General features: G+C 36.6%; 1 protein-coding gene across 1 annotated transcript in view; it reads left to right on the forward strand.

Moving 5' to 3' along the window:
• The window catches only part of LOC150081542 (uncharacterized), a 69,057-nt gene that overhangs the window by 21,592 nt on the left and 28,439 nt on the right, over positions 1-19,026 (forward strand). The window contains exons 3-4 of the mRNA XM_090380241.1: positions 3,079-4,017; positions 18,749-18,959. Coding sequence (XP_090236367.1) covers positions 3,079-4,017; positions 18,749-18,959 — 1,150 coding nt within the window. The remainder of the gene's footprint in view (positions 1-3,078; positions 4,018-18,748; positions 18,960-19,026) is intronic.

Below are 19,026 nucleotides of genomic sequence, written 5' to 3' on the forward strand. Positions count from 1 at the left end.
GCAACCTCCCATAGTTGTTTTCAAAAAATATATATTTTTGAATCAATGGAATTTCAGACGTAAATTTATTTGATACTCTGTGCATTGCTACGACAAATATCGATCCAGATATCAATTCACTGATAAAAATAAACAGTATCAAATCTCTCATTAAATATTATAAAAATAAAATATTGCAATTTTTGTTACTGGAATTGTATTTATATTTTGTTACTATAATTGTATTTTTATAATTTTATCTGGAATTTGTATTTTGTTTTTCTTATTAATAAAATTAATCATATATAAGTGTTTGTATAAATATTACAATAAGTAACATAAAAATGTTTATGACAATTTGTTCATTACACACCATTTTAATAATCCTAAAAATCATGGAAAACTAAAAAAAAAAAAAAAATTTGGTCCCTATGTACCTCACAGACATTTTATTTGACCTGCCATTTATAAAGATTGCCCACCCCTGGTTTAGGATATTAAGTAGTAGATAGTTCAGGTGGTATTTGCATGTCATGGCAATCATGAGCAAGTGGAGTACTGCACATGTTCTCCATTACAAAGAAATCTCTTTGCCTAAGTTTTCTCTTGAATTTTCATTAATTTAATAGTTGAAATCCTTGAGCAAAAACACTTTGGATTACATTCCAATCTCGACTGATGAATGTGAGTGAGGATTCAATCAAGTGAATTTATTTGCAGCTGCTCAATAAGTGTTCTTGTCCTGCACTACCACTCCTTTTCTATTTATCAAAATTGTATGGCTATTCAATCTTGCATCCTACATCAACTTATGGTGTCTTCAGAGTCATCACTTCGTTACCAATATCCAAAGAAAAGTACTATAATGGTATGATGCAAACAAGAACAGTGTAATTTTAATACTTGACATTGTTTGTGTAATTCTAATGTAATTATTTGAAATAGAAATCATATTATGGTATTTCATTGTTTTATTTGGAGATGTATTTTATATCTCCTTAAACCCTGGTTGGAAAATATACTGATAAACTTTTTTTAAAGAAATAAAACCCCAACGATGCTGTTCCTCTGCTACACTACAGAATAAGAAAATAATCAGTGTAAAAGTTGCTGAACTTCCTTAGTGTTTTCAGAATATCCAATCATTTATACCTTCTGCCATTAAAATTAAGGATTAATTTAATAGTTGAAATCTTGTGCCATTTTAAATAACACCCAAAAAATCTTATAGTTTCTCCATCTACCCCAAGCATCTTTATCAGAGATTCTTCAGGCTCTTTATCAAGAGCCTTGAGAATCCTCTTTGAATGAAATTAAAGTTTAATTTATGCCTAATAGCCTTCAAAAAAAAAAAAAAAAAAAAAAAAGCAATCCTATTCCTGTAGTTTTCAAGAAAACTTACAGAAGTAGGATTGCATTTCTGGCTTTCACTGCTACAGTTCCTTCGGTATAAAAGTTCTGTACAAGTTAAACAATTGTCCTGTGACTGAGCTCATCTCTACACTGCAGTTTTCTCTTGAATTTTCATTGTTTTGCATCATAATGTCTGTGTGCTTCTTAATTTCTAGATAAATCTCAATTATCCATGAAAAATAACTGTCTTCAATAGGAAAAATTGGAAAAAAAAAAATTGGTTTGATCTGTGAAAATTTATAAGCATTTTAATTGTAACAATTTGCAAACCTCTGTATATGTTTATGGAAAATTGATATAATCCAAAATTTTATTCATTTATCAGTGAAATCCTTAGTGAGTAAAAAAAGATTTTTTTTGTATTGTTTTCATTATATATTATCCTACCAAAAGTTAAAAGACACTGAATGACAACAAAACATCTTTTATTCAAAGAAATGAATGTGATGTTGGCTTACCTTTGTATATAATGACCACCTTCAGTGCATCATAAGTCAGGGAAAGGCCATCTTGATCTTGCCCTAATTATGTATTCCAGATCATCTTCCAAAGATGTTCAGTGAGGTTGAGGTCAGAATTCTGTGCTGGTCACTATGATTTTTTTTTATTTTATTCTCTTCAAACTATACATTCATCATCAATTCTTTTGTGTTGTGGTGTTGTCAGGTGTAAGGACCACCCTAATAAAATTTACACATAGAGTTGTGCATAATGTGGCATTTGTGATTCCATGCACTTTTTTATTGTATTATATTACATGGTCCTTGCCAACCTTTGGCAACCCCACTGTGTATATACAGAAGCACTCAGATGAAAGTTAGTAAAAAGCAGACAGTTTCTGATCATGAATATATTACCCAGACCATAGAGTCCAAATAAGGTCCAAGCTGTTTTCTTGGATATAATCGATATAATCACTATTGTAGCTCAAGAAGCTACCATTAGGTTTACTCGCTGGGCAAGGCTAATGCCACCTCCTCCACACTTTACAGCTTGATCACACACTCCAATAGTAAGCATTCTCCACGCAGCTTCCATACCCAAACATGCCCATAAGACTGGAGGAATGTGTCTTATGACATCATACCCAGGCCAATTTTCACTGATTTACAGTCCAGGCATGGTATGTGTTTCTTCATGCTGAGTGTCAAAAGGTTGTACTCTGCATCCTTCCATGAAAATTAATGCATACAGCTCTGTGTGTTGTGGTAGTATAAGTTTGCTGTGGTCACTTGTGGCTCCAAATTCAAAATCTCTAGGGTCTGATGGCAAGATGAGATAACCAGCCATCTCAAGGTGCATTAGCTTCTTCAATGAGTATTTACATGTTTGCAAGAAATGACCAAGTAGATAATTTTTGTCTTTGGTAACACTTCTGGATTTCTATTTCTTCAGTATTTTGTCAATTGTTGATTTGAGAATATTTATTCCTGCTTTCCAGCTCAAAACAATATGCTCTCTTTGGCATACATTTTTTAAACGAATTCTCAACTAACTGCTGATTACCTCTATATGCCAAAATATTTGTATATTTTCTGTCACATAATTTTCTGCAATCAGTGAGGTGTCCGAAGACTTTTGGTAGGTCATTGTATCTTTAATAAGGTTAAATATACAAATAAGGTATATCAAATAAGGTTCATCCATAACCTTCTTAATAAAATGTTTGCATTTTTGATTTTATAGGTTTCAGAAATGGAAAGAACTGGTTAAAAAATCTGGACTTATTTTTCCCTCTTTACCTTGTGTAGTTGATGATGTTAAAAATTCCAGTGGTATTAGAGATGACAGCTTCAAGACAAGATGCAAAAGACTTTGGCTGATTTGCCATCATTCAGGACATGGATTTATCAACTTGCCTAAGTGCATTCATTGTCATTATAAAACTTGTACTGGTGTTTGTTTAGATACCTGGGAAAGAAAAGTTGCTCTGGATATTGGTAGCAAAACAACTTGGCTGCTTACCACTACTTTTGCTTTACAGCGACACCCTTCTGTACTAGTTTCTCCTAGACCAAGACAGTGGCAAACTTATTCTTGTAAAACATGTGCAAACTGTAAACACAGACGTCGGCAGCTGTGTCTTGTTTGTGCACAGGACAAAACATCTTTAGTATGTAGATGGCACTGTCTGCATACTGAACAGCTGGACCATTCAACAAGTCATAGTGAATGTTTGCCTGCATATAGCCTGAAATCACAATCCAAATCAATTTATACCACTTGTTCTCCACATTCTCAATTGTATTTGCATGATGATACAACAGCTGCTTCATGCTCAAATAAGGTTCAGGATTCTGCATTTCTAGCAAGTAATAAATTGAACAATACTGATGAAACAAAAGATCAGCATAGAGCAAATTCTTGTCTTTGGGAAGATCGTCAATTGTTTTTCAGTGAACTATATCCTGATTGTGAAGTATCAAGCCCTCTAGACTGTTTTCAAGCTGATAAAGATTTTTCAATTTTGGAACAGTATATGCATCATCTGCTAGAGCGCTTCCAAATGCTAGAAGAGATTCGGAAACCTAATGTATCATTTGTATTTTGTGAGCCTTTTAACAGTCCATTGTATCTTCGTAAAGAGATAACTAAATTTGTGTTTGAAAAATGGCAAGTATCAAGGTAGGTTTTTGTTTTTAGGTGGATATACATGTAGTATTTAAGTACACTGTTACTAGTTTAGAGTCTAAACAATTTATAAGCATCAACCTATCAACTTTTGGAATACCTACACTTATAAGTTAACCTATCAGCAATCTGCAACACAGGTATTGTCATTGAGTGGAAGGCTCTCCCCTCCTGTTAAAATTAAAATAGTGTTGAATATTTTTCATTGAAATTTATTTTTTGGATCAGTGTAATACTTTTCTATATAACATTTAACTATTGTAATTGTAATGGCAGTAGTTATTTTTTATTTCCTCTGAAATATAAAATAAATAAATCTCATTGAAAAATCTTTGCAAGGGCTTTTGTCTTATTCATTAAGTTTGTTTTATAAAAAATAGGCATAATTCTATTTTATATGAGGGAACATTCAATGAGTCATCTTCCTTAATAAACATGCTTGATATGTATAAATAATTGTAGTTTTATCATACTCTCACAAATATGAAATTGGCGCATCGGGCCTTCATCAAATTTTCAACAAAAGAAGGGAAATGGAATAAAGTTATTCATTCATGTGTGCATGAAAGCTGTATATTGTGATGCTGCCTTTTCTGAATACAAATAAAAGTTTGGTCTAAAACAGTTTAAATGGAGTTGAGAATCCATAGAGGATAACTCCTGATTAGGATGACCAACAGAAGTGACAACTTCAGAAATGTGCCAAAAATTGAAGACCTGTTATTCTGAATAGATGTATAGAAGTGTTTATGATTGTTGAAGAATGTAGTGTTTCTGAGGGGTCAATACTGACCAGCCTCCATAAACATTTGGTTATGTCATAGGTCAGTTCCTCCTGGTTTCCAAGAATGCTCACACCTCTTCAAAAGCACTACGTGTGCTTTTGAAGAGGTGTGTGCTACATGTGCTTTTGAAGCACATGTAGATCCGTAGTGCATCAAAAGCACTACGGATAGATGTGTGGAAATTTGCCTTTGGCCAGCGGGTGGTTGGTTGGTGGAACCGACTTCCATCACTTGTTGTTGAAGTTGATAGCCTAAACAAATTTAAGGCTCAACTGGACAGGTATTTCGAGCAAACGGAGGGGTGAAATGGGAGTGGTGTGTGTGTTTTTTTTTTTTTTTTTTTTTTTTGGCTGATGCTGAATAAGCTTGCTTTCTTGCATCATATGCCTCTACTAATGCTAATGTGTAAATTTTCCTTAATTTGTGAGTTAAATTTACACATGTAGGATGCAAATTCACAAGGGTTTCTTTCAAAGATTGTAACAGGTAGTGAAACAGAGATTCATCATTACAATCTGGCAATAAAACAGTAGTCCATGTAATGGAAACACCAAATGCAAAATTCAGGACTCAATCATCTGCCAGAATAGTCGTGGCAATTTTTTTGGATATGAAAGGAATTCTTCTCATAGACTACATGCCACATAAAAACACAGTTACTGGAAATGTCTATGCTGTTTTGTTTTCAAAATTAAGAAGGCCATAAAGGAACAGAGAGAAAGAGAAAGTGACACGATGTGTTTTGCGTCTTTATGGCAATGCTATTGTACACAAGCCCCATAAAGCAATTATTGCTCTATGAGATTGCAGATTCCAGGAGCTAAATCACCTGTCCTTATTGTTAAGACCTCCCTCCCCCATGGTTATGTGGGGGGCGGATGTTTATATTTATTTTTCTTGCTTTCTTTATTTTATTCCTTTCCTCCCATATTCTCTGTCTTGTTTAATTAATTCTTCACTAAACTCTACTATGCCCCCCTTTTTGTCCCCTCCCACATATCACCTGACTTGATAACTCCCAAAAGATTCTAGATTTCAGGGGGTTTCAGTAATATTGTATTCCTCACAGACTCTAGGCTCTGTGTTCAAAATGACTGACACAACTCATATGCATTATATACAATTTGTTTATTAACATATATACAAATATAGATAATTGATAGCAGTGATCATAATTCAGTTTGATAATATTATCTAAACAGTACTAGGTATGTAATAATGTTTAGTTTAACTAAATTCAAGAACATCACCTTCCTTCATATCACTTAGGTATTAACAGTTCTATACTTTAATTAATAACAATTTTTTTTTTTTTAGCAACTCACTTTGTCTCTATTGTATCAAATTAGGTTCTACATTCAGATCTCCATTAACAAAATTTCAGGTAAAGCTGTCAAGATAAGCTATCCTCTATCATCCAGGTTTTCTGTTTTTATCAAACCCAAAAAACATATACCAGGCCCATCAACGGATGAACTGGCCCATCAATGGATGAACTGACCCACCAACATCCATTTAAAAGAAATACTGTTAAGCTAAGCCAAGATCTTGATAGTTGAACCCGTGTGTCATCTATATTTTAAAACCTTGGGGGAAAACAACAACTCTACCAATAATAAACTACCAGCAGTTACATGCAGCATACACAGATAAATATGTACAACACACACACACACACACACACACACACACACACACACACACACACACACACACACACACACACACACACACACACACACACACACACACACAATAATCACTGAATTGTGTGAATGGGGGCCCCATTCACACAAATAAAAGCTGCTGCTGTTCACCTAAGCATTGACTCCACTAGATGTTTGCAGATGTCTGTAAGGATCTGCTGCCTGCAAGGCTTTCCATAGTGTCAGAATAGATAAGAGTTGCATGTCTATATGCCTCACTTCCCACTCTGAAACATGCCACGTGTTCAATTGGATTAAGGTAACAGGTGAATATAGCCAATCAAGATGAATGATATCTTCACTGTGTTCCTTGAACCACTTGTGCACAGGTAATCTGTATTATCTCAGGGGTAAAAATTTTGCCAAAACAACCCTTGATTTTTTTTCCCAGGTGAAAGAAGCTGTAAAAAGTACGGTTGCGATAACTTTCAAGGCTTCTCCAGGAAAGTATCTGCAAAAATGGCAAACAGACGAACTTTCCAAATTATGTATTAACTGCTGATAATAGTAGGCTACAATTTCATTCAAAAGAATGAAATTGTAGTTATTGATGAAATAGTCGATCTCTGATATCAATTTCTAATTTTGGTCAGTAACTGATGGCCATGTTCAATTTAAAGATGCAAACTGAATCTGCTTATTTCAGTGAATGGTGCAAGCATAATGGAATTTCTTGATAACTGTGGAATAGATTTAACAGCCCATAAAGACTTGAGTTCTTGTGATAAATTTTCTTTGATTGGCATATTATATTTTTTTGCGCAGCATGGCAGGATTAAAATTTTATTTACGATAATCAGCTTGTTTTAAATTATATTTAAAAGCTTCGTATTCAACAACTTAAGAATCAGCAAAATACACAATGTTTGATACATAATTTAAAAATTTTAATGCATTGATTTCAAGAATTGCAATTTAATATAATCTCATCAACAGAATTATTGACGGAATCATTCTGTGCATAACAATGTATTAAAAATTTTATATCTATTTAATTTAGTGTGGCATTTTGTGTGTGTGTTGTAGTTTAGTGTGTACTGCAATTAACATAAGAGGGTACATCTGAAGTACCTCTTATGTTAATTGCAGTTTCTATATAATGTTAAGAACTTATATCGGTCATTTGTACGTGGGCTGTTCAATAAAGAATGATCATAGTTTTTTTGTTTTGTTTTTTTGCAATTAATCAACCATGTTTTGATGGTCCTTTTCAAAGTAGTCCTCATTTGATGAAATGCACTTATTCAAATGTTTCTGCAATTCTTCAAAAACATGGTGGAAGCATTTTTGACATCATTTGAGAATTGCCTCTGATATCTTTACAACTTTTTTTAACAACTGGAAACATTTTTCTTGCAGCTCCATCTTTAACTTTGGAAATAAAAAAATTGTGGGGTGTAAGGTGAGGGCTGTAGGGCAGATGAGGAAAGCATTTGACATTAATGCTGACCAAGTACTTGATGATAGTATGAGCAATATGAGGTCTAGCAGTGTTGTGATGTAGCATCCACCCACCCACCCGCTTGCAGTTGTGTTCGTTGGTGACTATTGCAATCTCACAAACTGTACAGTACATTTCTGCAGTAAAGTCCTGTAACAGTCATATGACATGGCACAACATGTCATACTTGCATGTTAAACCATTCCTTGAATGTCAAAAAAGCAATGACCATAACCTTTCCTGCAGAAGACACAACTATTGCATTTTTTGGTGTTTGTTATTGTTTGTTATTTGGTTTTTAGGAGCATTAGCAACTAAGGCCATATTGCTCCGGGGATATGCGGTGGTCATTCCCTGACCTTTCCGCATCCTTCGTATTTGGTAGTCACGGGCTCGAACCCCGGTCTGATCAAGAAGCGTGTGCTACGCACTGCTGCTCCTGCCCACCTGGCTACGGAGGCGCCGTTTTTTTTTTTTTTTTTGTTTGTTTTTTTTGGTGTTGGCCATGATATAACTTCCAAACACAGTTTTGTTGCTTACTCTTTGGGTCAAAATGATGAAGTCATGCCTCATCTGCCATTATCACCTTGTATAGAACCTCACCATCTTCAGTTACCATCCATTGCAGTTCCTGAAAAACCTCCACACATACTCGCTGTTGCCAAGGTGCGAGTAGTCTTGCACTCAGTGTGCATAAACACATCATATGCAAATGGTCATGGAGAATACCATATATGCTTCCTACTGATATTCTTAGTAGAAAGTATTGCCTTACTGTTATACTATTAGCAATATTAGTATTAGCAATATTAGAGGCATATGATGCAAGAAAGCAACTTATACAGCCTCAAACAAAAATAAAAAACCCTTCCCATTTCACCTACCATTCACTCCAGAAGTTTGACTAGTTCTGCCTTGAATTTATTTAAGCTGTCAACTTTCACAATGGCAGATAGAAGCTTGTTCCAGCAATAAACCGCACTCTAGCTAAATGCAAATTTTTGCACATCTATTTTACAACTGTCTTTCCTCAGTTCGAATATATGCCCCTTCAGGTGCATAATCTGAGCAAGAGGAAGAATCCTATCAGCATTCAACTTGCTCAAACCATTCAAGGACTAGTACACCTCAATCAGATCACCTTGCAGGTGCCTTACCTCCAGACACTGCAATTTGCAGAACTTAAGCCTTTCTTGGTAAGAGGACCCCTTCATTCTCCTCACCAATCTTGTTGCTCTTCTCTGTACACGCTCAAGTAACTCTACATCATTCCTAAAATGAGGTCTCCAGATCTGTATGCAGTACTCAAGATGTTGCCTGACCATTGCCTTGTACAAGGGGATAATCACCTTCTTATCCCTGCTTGCAAAATTCCTGTTTATCATTGACAACACCCCATGATCTACTCTTGCAGTCTGTCTGCACTGCCCAGAAAACTTCTTATCCGACTACACAATTACCCCAGGCCTTTTTCATTTTCCACTTCCCTGTTCCCTGAGTGTAGTACCACACAGTTGGTATGTTACTCTGGGGTTACTGCTACCTATATGCAGTACTTTTCATTTGTCAGTGTTAAACTTCAGTTGCCACTTCTCAGCCCATCTGCTCAACTTTTCTAGATCCTGTTGCAGTAGCATACTATCATTATTGTCATTAACAACCCTGCCACCCTTCATATCATCTGCAAACTTGGACGTTAAGCCTGATGTACCTTCATCAATATAATTGATAATTACAGAACACAATAATGAACCAAACACCGAACCCTGGGGGACTCCAATAATGACATTAGTCCATGAAGAACACTGTCCATTGATTATCATTCTGTCTTCTCTCTGCCACCATGGTTCCTTTATCTGCAGATTCTTAATGCATGAATAATCACTTCTGATAATGAGAGCAAGAGTATTACTCCCCCCTGGTTGCCTCTTGAATCTGCTGCTGCTGCTGTTTAAAACAATCATCCAATAAATCCCCAAAAGTCTTGCTTGTGTGCAAGTGACAAATCCACACGTTCCAGTCTATATCTGGGAAGTTAAAATCCCCCATTATAAGACAATCTGATAAATCAGATTGTCTGTTTAATGGACCACTCTATTTGTCTGTACAGTTGTGCGTTGTGCTCATCAGAGTAATTTGGCCTATAACACACTCCTGCCCTCAATTTTGCTTTCCCAGTGTTTATGTCACACCAAACTGACTCAACATTGCACTATCCCCCCCCATGTAAACTGGAGGCACTTCCTTAGATTTTATGTGTTTCTTAACTAACAACATTGCCTGTACACATTGTACTCCCAAATTCCAATTCTGCATTCCTTATCTCTGTGTGACACCATGTCTCTGATATTATTATTATTATTAGCCATATGGTGCAAGGAAGCCTGAGGCTTTTGCTGCACCAGCCAAACAAAAAAAAAAAAAAAAATTCTGAGTTACCCCTGAGAGAGAGAGAGTGAGTCAGAAATAGAAGGGAATCACCAAGAAAGAGAAGAATGATGATCGTACCCTTCTGTTCTTTCCCAAGCCACAGCACTCCCACTACTTTTTGCCCATTGCTTTTCTGCTGTATCTACTCTGGGTCATGATTTCTGTTTAAATACAATTTAATTAAGAATGAAAATGAATAAGGTAATTAATTTAATTGATTAATCGAGAATACTACAGTAATCTAATGCAGTGTATATATTACGCTATCTAATTTTATGTTATACCTTTACTCTATCAATTTCAGGATATGCGCTATCAAGTTATACTATGCACACCCAGGGGCCTCAGCTGGATATTATCATTCTTCTTTTTCTTTTTTGGTGATCCCCCCCCCTCCCCCCCTTCTCTCTCTCACACACAGGGTAATTCAGAAATTTTTTTTTTTGGCTGATGCAGCGAAAGCCTCAGGCTTCCTTGCACAGTATGGCTAATGATGATAATAATAATATACTGTAACAATCACAGTGTTAAATTAGTTATATCCTTAGCTAAATACAAAAAAATATGCCCAACAAGTGATTAAAACCTTCAAACTACTTATTAATTACAATTAAAAAACATGTTTTTTTCTGCACAGCTGGTTACGTACTATTCGTGCCAAAACACCACTACAATAGTGGTATGAGTAATGAGTTGTAATTGGTTATGCAGTATTGCCTTACTGTTATACAACGATCTTCTTTTACGAATTACAGAAGCAGTGTTTATGGTTTCCGTGGTGATAGCAGTGGCTGGAGATCCAGGACTGCTGATTTTTGTGATTGAAAATCACATCCATCTTTAAACATTCTAAACAGTAAGCTGTGCTATATAGAAATGTAGATTCACCATAATTTTCTTTTAACATTTCATATGCTTCAGCTGATGTTTTCTTGAGATGAAAACAAAATTTGAGAGCAGCATACTGTTCTTCACATGTTACATCCATTGTTACGTAGGTGAAACTGAACAGGCATAAACTTGATCAACCACCAAGCCATGCGCATGAGTCAATTGCACACTTGCAATTGACTCATGCAGCTTTGTTTGGTCTTAAATTCCGTAGGCAAAACTAGAAATAGCAAGCAGTACGGTTGTTCATGAAAAATTTATGATCATTCTGTATTGAACAACTCTCATATATGGTTTTACTATATTTACTGTATTTCATTGCACCACTTTCATCATAAGTTTGTAAATCAGTGCTAAAGTACTTAGTTTCAGTGGAGTATTTTGCTCTTGTGTCAGGTGTAAAGAGTGGACCATATGTCAGTTTACCAAGAAAAGATTTAATTTAACAAGACTAATTACTGAAAACAGTTTTAAAAGTCCTTTAATTGCCAGAAATAACATTATGTAAATACAACTATAATGTTAATATTAATAAAGTATAGCCATGAAATTGACTTCAGATTTAAACTGCACAAATTATTTCTTGGTAAACTGATATGTTAGCATTAGCAGAGTCATATGATGCAAGAAAGCATGCTTATACGGCATCAGTAAAAAAAAACTCTACCTGCTGGCTAAAGGCAAATTTCTGCACATCTGTTCTGCAACTGCCTTTTCTCAGTTTGAATTTATGCCCGCCTCAGGTGCATAATCTGAGCAAGAGGAAAAATCCCATCAGATGGTCCACCTTGTATGTAAAAACCAGTTTCCATTCATTATGCTGTATTATTTTTTCATTCTTTGTATGGAATTAGATTCAGATCATAGAAGATTAGTATATTTAAAATATTCATAGGGCAGAATATTCATTGGAATTAGGGTTTTTCTCACTTTCTGAGTAGTATTTAAAGCTCTGTATCAGTTGATAACAATTTGGTTTTAAATAGGCAGAAATTATTGTAGGTTTATTATGCAGGTTTCAGAATCTTGCAATTTAAGCAGTGCAAACTGTTCAACAAAATGTTGCAACTCTGTAACTATTTCATTTAATGTAGATTATGTCATGCTTTTCGTTATATAAATTGACCTGAAGAATGAATTTATTCAAAGAATGAAATGAATAAATGCAGAGAAATGCAGTGTGTTACAATTTATAGTACAATGCAGTTGCACATAATAATAATAATTAGTATTAATTAATCATATATTAATTAATTCATATATTTTTAATTTTTTTTTTATGTGAACCGCAAACACGAGAGGTGTTAGAACCTATAGTACTTAGTACCGTGCTTGGATTGGAGGTTGAGAAGACGAAAGAAGATATTTGTTGACATTGGACTTGAACTTCTGTAGATTGTAATTTTCAGGAAATACGTATGAAGGAAGGTTGTTCAAGAAAACGGCAGTTGAATGAATAAATGAGGAAGATGAAAAGTGGGTTCTGTGGGTTTGAAGTTAGACAGTAAATGGATGTTGGCTGGTGGCGGCACGTGTTTGGACTGTTTTGAAAGAGAGAGCGGGAATTATAGAAGCCAATTTGGAAGAACAGTGCCCATGGAAGTATCTGTAGAAGAGGCATGCAGCAGAAACAGTACGTCTATGAGAAAGCGAGTGGAAAGACTCTATTAGAGTTGAATCATTAATTAACCTAACTGCCCTCTTCTGAATGGAATGGCGCCTCCGTAGCCAGGTGGGAAGGAGCAGCAGTGAGTAGCACACGCTTCTTGATTAGACCGGGGTTCGAGCCCGTCACCACCAAATACGGAGGATGCGGAAAGGTCAGGAATGACCACCGCATGTTCATGGAGCAATATGGCCTTAGTTGCTAATGCTCCTAAAAAAAAAAACCAAAAACCAAACTGAATGGAATCAAGAAGCCTGAGAGAGGTTTTGGGGGCACCACCCCAGATGTGGGAACAATATTCCATAGCAGGGCGGATTTGCGATTTATACAGAGTTAGCAGCTGTTTGGAAGAAAAGTAATGCCAAGAGCGAAAGAGAAAACCAAGGTTTTTAGATGCAGAGGAAGCAATATTTGTAATGTGCTTGTGCCAAGAGAGATTACAAGTCAGGGTAATCGCCAAAAGAGATATATCATTTTGCCTAGAAATCGGAGTGTCACTAAAGATAAGCATAGGAGCAGAAGAATCCTTTTTGCGAGATATAAGAGAAGACTGAGTTTTAGAAGGGTTGAAATCAACTAAGTTGTCTTTGCCCCACTGGAGAATTACCTGAAGATCGGCATTTAAGGAATTGGTAGCAGATTTTCGAGAAGTTGAAGCTGATTGAACAGGGCAAGGTTTCCCAAAATGGAAAGTGGAATGAAATGTGCTATCATCGGCAAAACTATGGATAGGATTTCCAGTCAATGGAAGAAGGTCATAAACATACAAGAGGAAAAGAGTGGGGGAAAGAACTGAACCTTGGGGGATACCGGCATTACTGAAGTTAGAAGACAGAGAGCCATCTACCATCACCCTCAGTGAGCGATCAGAGAGAATACTGGATAACCAATTAGTAAAAACAGATGGCAAACCATAAGATGGAAGTTTGTTTAGAAGACCTTTATGCCAAACATGATCGAAAGCCTTTGAGATGTCAAGAGCAACTACTTGTGTTTCACCGAACCTTTCCATTGAATTAGTCCATAAATGGGTAACATAAGCCAGAAAATCACCAGTGGATCGACACTGATGGAATCCATACTGGCAATCGTTGATCAGACAGAAGGTTTCTAGGTAGTTTAAGAGTTTGTGGTTAACTGATTTCTCCATTACTTTAGAAAGAGTAGAAGTAATTGCAATGGGACAATAATTGGATGGAAGGGATTTGTCACCCTTTTTAGGAACTGGCTGGATATGGGCAAATTTCCAAGCAGAAGGAAAAACACCTTTGGAACAAGAAAGTGAAAAAAGGCGGCAAAGAATAGGAGTAAGTTCTGGAGCACAGGTTTTGAGAACAAGTGGAGAAATACCATCAGGACCTGGAGCTGTCTTAGCATCAAGATTTGTCAAAATCCTTCTGACATCCTTTTGACGGAAGACCATAGGAGGCATTGAATGGAGCATGTTGGGAATGGTGGGAGGTGTTTTACCAAGATCATTAATATATGAGTTGGAAGAAAAATGGGATGCTAGCAGGTCAGCTTTATCTTTGGCTGAAGTGACAACAGAACCATCTGGTTTGGACAGAGGTGGGAGCAGAGATGGGCAAAAGTTGCGGCCAATAGCTTCGGCAAGGGACTAGAATGCTCGACTACCATTAAGGCAAGAAGCAAGTTTTCTACTCTTAGCCTGTTCAAACTCTAGTTTGGACTGATTAATAACTGCTTTACAATGTTTGCGAGCTTTGGTGTAGGCAGAAAATGAAACTGAAGAATTAGAAACAAGCCAATTACGATATGCGACATTCTTCTCTTGAACAGCCTTAGCACATTTATTGGAAAACCAAGGTTTAGATAAAGGACGAGATTTTAAAGTGGAGTGTGGGATAAAGGATTCCATTCCTGCAAGAAGCAAACGTTGACATCAGAAGTTTTGAAACAGTAATCCGACCAAGGAAAAGAAGAAAAGAAGTCTCGCAGGTCATCCCATTTTGCATTCTTGTAATGCCAAACAACACGAGGTTGGGAATAGCCATGAGATAAAGGTTCCATTGGAGAAGAGACAATCACCAAGTTGTGATCTGAAGTGCCTAAAGGACCTCTCACTTCGACCGTGTACTTAGAAGGGTTGTTTGTGAGAAAAAGATCAAGCGTATTTGCAGTATGATTAGGATTGTCTGGTATTCTTGTAGGTAAATGAACAATCTGTGCTAGGTCATTAGTAATTGCAAAAGCCTCAGCATCTCGGCCTGCTGGGTCGGTGTGACTAGAAAACGGAAGCCAGCTGGAGTTGTGAACATTAAAATCACCAAGGAAAATTACCTCACTGTTAGGAAAGTTGGACTGGAGAAAGTCAAGTTGCAAAGAGAGGAAGTCTAAGAGCTCCAAGTGATTAGTGGAGTTGGGAGAACGGTAGAGACAACAGATGAATTTGACACAATGAGGTAGAGAGATTTTAAGCCAGAGAAGATCAAAGAGAGGAGATTCCAAGTTGCCAAGTCTCTGACAAGGAATATGAGAACGGACATATGCACAAGTACTACCTTTGAGGCGAAAGGAATCATACAGCGAATAATTTGGGCATCTGAGATGAGCAGTAGTTGAATCAACCGATAACTGAGATTCTGTCAGAAAAAGTATATGGGGTTTGGCAAGACTGCAAGTGGAAATGGACATCATTGAGATTAGAATTAAGGCCACGTATATTTGTGAAATGAATTAGTAAGTGCTTGGGAGGTTTAGATCTTTTCGCAGATAAGCTTGCTCTATTAGTTTGACAATTCATGGTGTATTCAATAGTAAGAAAAAGTGGGTGGGACATGCTGTATGAAGTAATGAAATTTTTGGATATGGCGTACACGTGGTAAGAATATACCGAGATCCTTGACATAACGTGACCTCGACAATGCTCCCCGCATACACACTACTCGGACTCCCTCCAGTCACTATCTGGCAGAGTGGAGGTAGCAAGATTATACATTAGCTGATCCAGAAGCCTCCTAGAGAGTTACCAATAGGTTCGGTCCGGTGTACTAACTAGCGGCCGGCCTGCGAACACCGTTTTAGAGCTGTACCCTCGAAATGTAAGGAATAATGTATCTCGCCACGACGTTCATCATAACCTCAAAAGTCATCAATCATACTGCATGATGGAAGAGATAGGGAAGGGTTGACCGGAACTTAACTCTAGAGACTAACATGGGTTCCACCATTTCAAGCGTCCAATAAGCAAAGTGGTAACATAGCCTGGTAACATAGAGGGGCGGTGTTCCTCCATGTGGTTTGGGCGCCAGACCTCGACCCCTGCTTACGTTGGTTCACACCTGGGTGGTCACCCACCATGTACTTGTGCATGGAGGTTATACCCAGGATTACTAACAGTCCCACCATCGTGAAGGTGCAAGCAGAGGATTTGGCTGTCACAAACCGTCCGGACTTCACCGAAATTGGGTCCCCTTGGACTTGAGTGTCACCCGAATATCAGTTCCATCAGTGTTTTAGACTCCCAGGTAGCAAGTACAGCTTGTCTGGCATATCTGAGAGAATGTCTGTGACAACCTCAATGACCAGAATGTATAAAGAAATAATGAAAATATTGTACCTTATTTGAAATCTTACTATAATTCATAGTTCTTGCTGATATGTACAACGAAGTTGGAGAACATATTTGCCTTTAAAAGGTTTCTGAATGTAAACTTTGCATATGTATGATTAAAATTAACCCTGGTAATTCCAAATTCTCTTCAGTTTGTGTTTTTCATGTTCACAGAAACACATAAATATAAGCCATTGATTATAATTATATAATTTAATGTATATTAATATATAATTGTAATGAAGAGGTTTGTATTGTTTTGTGAATATGGAGACAAAGACAAACACTGGATGCTTATCTTTTAGTTCAATCATCATCATTATTAACAGATGTGATAAATAATGGTTATTATGCTAGAAAGAATGTAGTGGGAAAAAAAATTATGCCAGATAAACAATCGCTACCATTTGCAGCTATTTGGGCAGAACAGTGGAGGATTTCAAATCAGTTGGGGGAAACAAAGTGTGGAATGAGCTTTGAGATGGTTAGCACAGAGATGATTAATTAGAAATACCCACTGCCTAGATTGCAGGCTAACAAGAACTATAGATTATAGCGATATCTTGCAAGTTACAATATATTATTACTATTATTATCATGCACGATCACATTATGTATGGTACATAAATTGTAATATGCTGCATTTACATTCAGATTTTGCACATACTGTAATTTCACTTTAGCACAAATATATATGCTGAATTTATTTTATTATTATTTACCATTCTCTTTAAAAATAACACTTCACCATTATGCAAGACAGTTACAGTGGCAGTATTTATTGATGAAATGTTTGGAACCTGCTTGTGCCACTAAAATGTAAGATTTCCCAACGTTGTTGCTATAATTTTGTAAACCTAATAGTCTTTAGCTGCAGGTGGATCTGTGATAATCAACGTTTTATGCCCTTTGTAACAATATACACTCAATGATCACTGAATTGTGACCACCTGTCTACCATGTTGGGCTGCCATTCACACCGATGGCAGCTGCTATTCACCTAGGCATTGATTCCACTAGATGTCCCCTTGACATGGGCATCTTTATGTGGTGAGACCTTCCAGTGATGCTGCTGGGCTTCCAGATTAGCATCACTAGAATCCACCGCCCACTGCCTAGATTGCAGGCTAGCATTATAGGAATCCAGTATGTTTGCTGTGCACTGTGACCTGTAGAAATTTGGAAAAGGAGGTCCTGGTGGTTGATGGGTGGTCATAATTCGGTGAACACTGAGTGTATATAATATATGGTTACAGTAGGTATGAAACATGTATTTCAGAAAGTTATGAAACATTTTTATATAACCATATAGTAATATTTTTTGTGTGAGGTGTTTTGATGCAAATTTTGTAATAGTTTATTGCGGTGTTTCCCAAACATTTTTGCTTGCGGACCCCTTTTGGCTTCGAAAAATAACCATGGCTCCTTACATCCTAGTTCACTTAAATATGGGGTGTCCAGATGATAGGTATTCAAAATTAAAAATTTATATTTCAGAACTAATTTGTTATATTATTATTACTATTATTATTAGCCATATGGCACAAGGAAGCCAGAGGCCTTTGCTGCACCAGCCAAAAAAAATTTTTGAATTACCCTGAGAGAGAGAGAGAGAGAGAGAGAGAGAGAGAGAGATAACAATAGTCAGAAGTAAAGGGGCATCACCAAGAAAGAGAAGAATGATGATATCCAGCTCAGGACCCTGAGTATCCCAAGTCCATACTCACCAGATGTGAGCCCCTGGAGTCACATCTAGTACATGTACCATCTACCTTTTTGAGACTGACACAAAACATAACTAAATGATAAACTGTCGCTGTCGCTATTTGAGTATACAGTAAATTTTACCTCATAGGCTTTTACCTCTATTAGTGTGAAGAATGGTGTTTTTTCGTCTCACAAAGTCCCCCTTTAAAGTGGAAGTGATTGTAGACAACTGAATTCTCATGTTGGGCACTACATCCAGTCTGTAACGATATTTAGATTTTGTTTTAAAATATAAGTAACATTCAGAGTAGCCATTACAGAAATTATCCACAGATCTCCTGGGAACTGTTTGCAGATCCACGGAACACAGTTTTGGAACCACTGGGTTATTGTATTTATACGTGATAAGACAGATCATTTACTCTCCGCCATTCAATATATGATTTGCTACATCTTCTGATGAAGCAAATCTCACACTTTGAGACTTTCTTATACCATAATTCTTCTTATTCCTTGTCTTTTTAGGATTTGCTTCCTGAATAAGGCCCTTTCAACAGCAAATCTGATTGGTTTGGATACTTGTCTGGTGGTAGATAGTGGCGCTTCTACTACTGTTGTAACTCTTATTGTTGATGGACAAGTGCAGGTTGATAGAACACGTTATTGCCCAGTGGGTGGCACTACAATTGCTAAATATTTAGGTGAAGCCATTAAATACAGTGGTATGATGGAGAATGTAAGTATTTTTGTGATCGGTTTGATCAGTTGTTTACCTTTTTCATTGGTAAAAATCAGCAGTTTTT

Source organism: Mastigoproctus giganteus, chromosome 8 (genome assembly GCF_048544385.1).
Source record: "Mastigoproctus giganteus isolate SK-2022 chromosome 8, ASM4854438v1, whole genome shotgun sequence".
Classification (NCBI taxonomy): Eukaryota; Metazoa; Arthropoda; class Arachnida; order Uropygi; family Thelyphonidae; genus Mastigoproctus; species Mastigoproctus giganteus.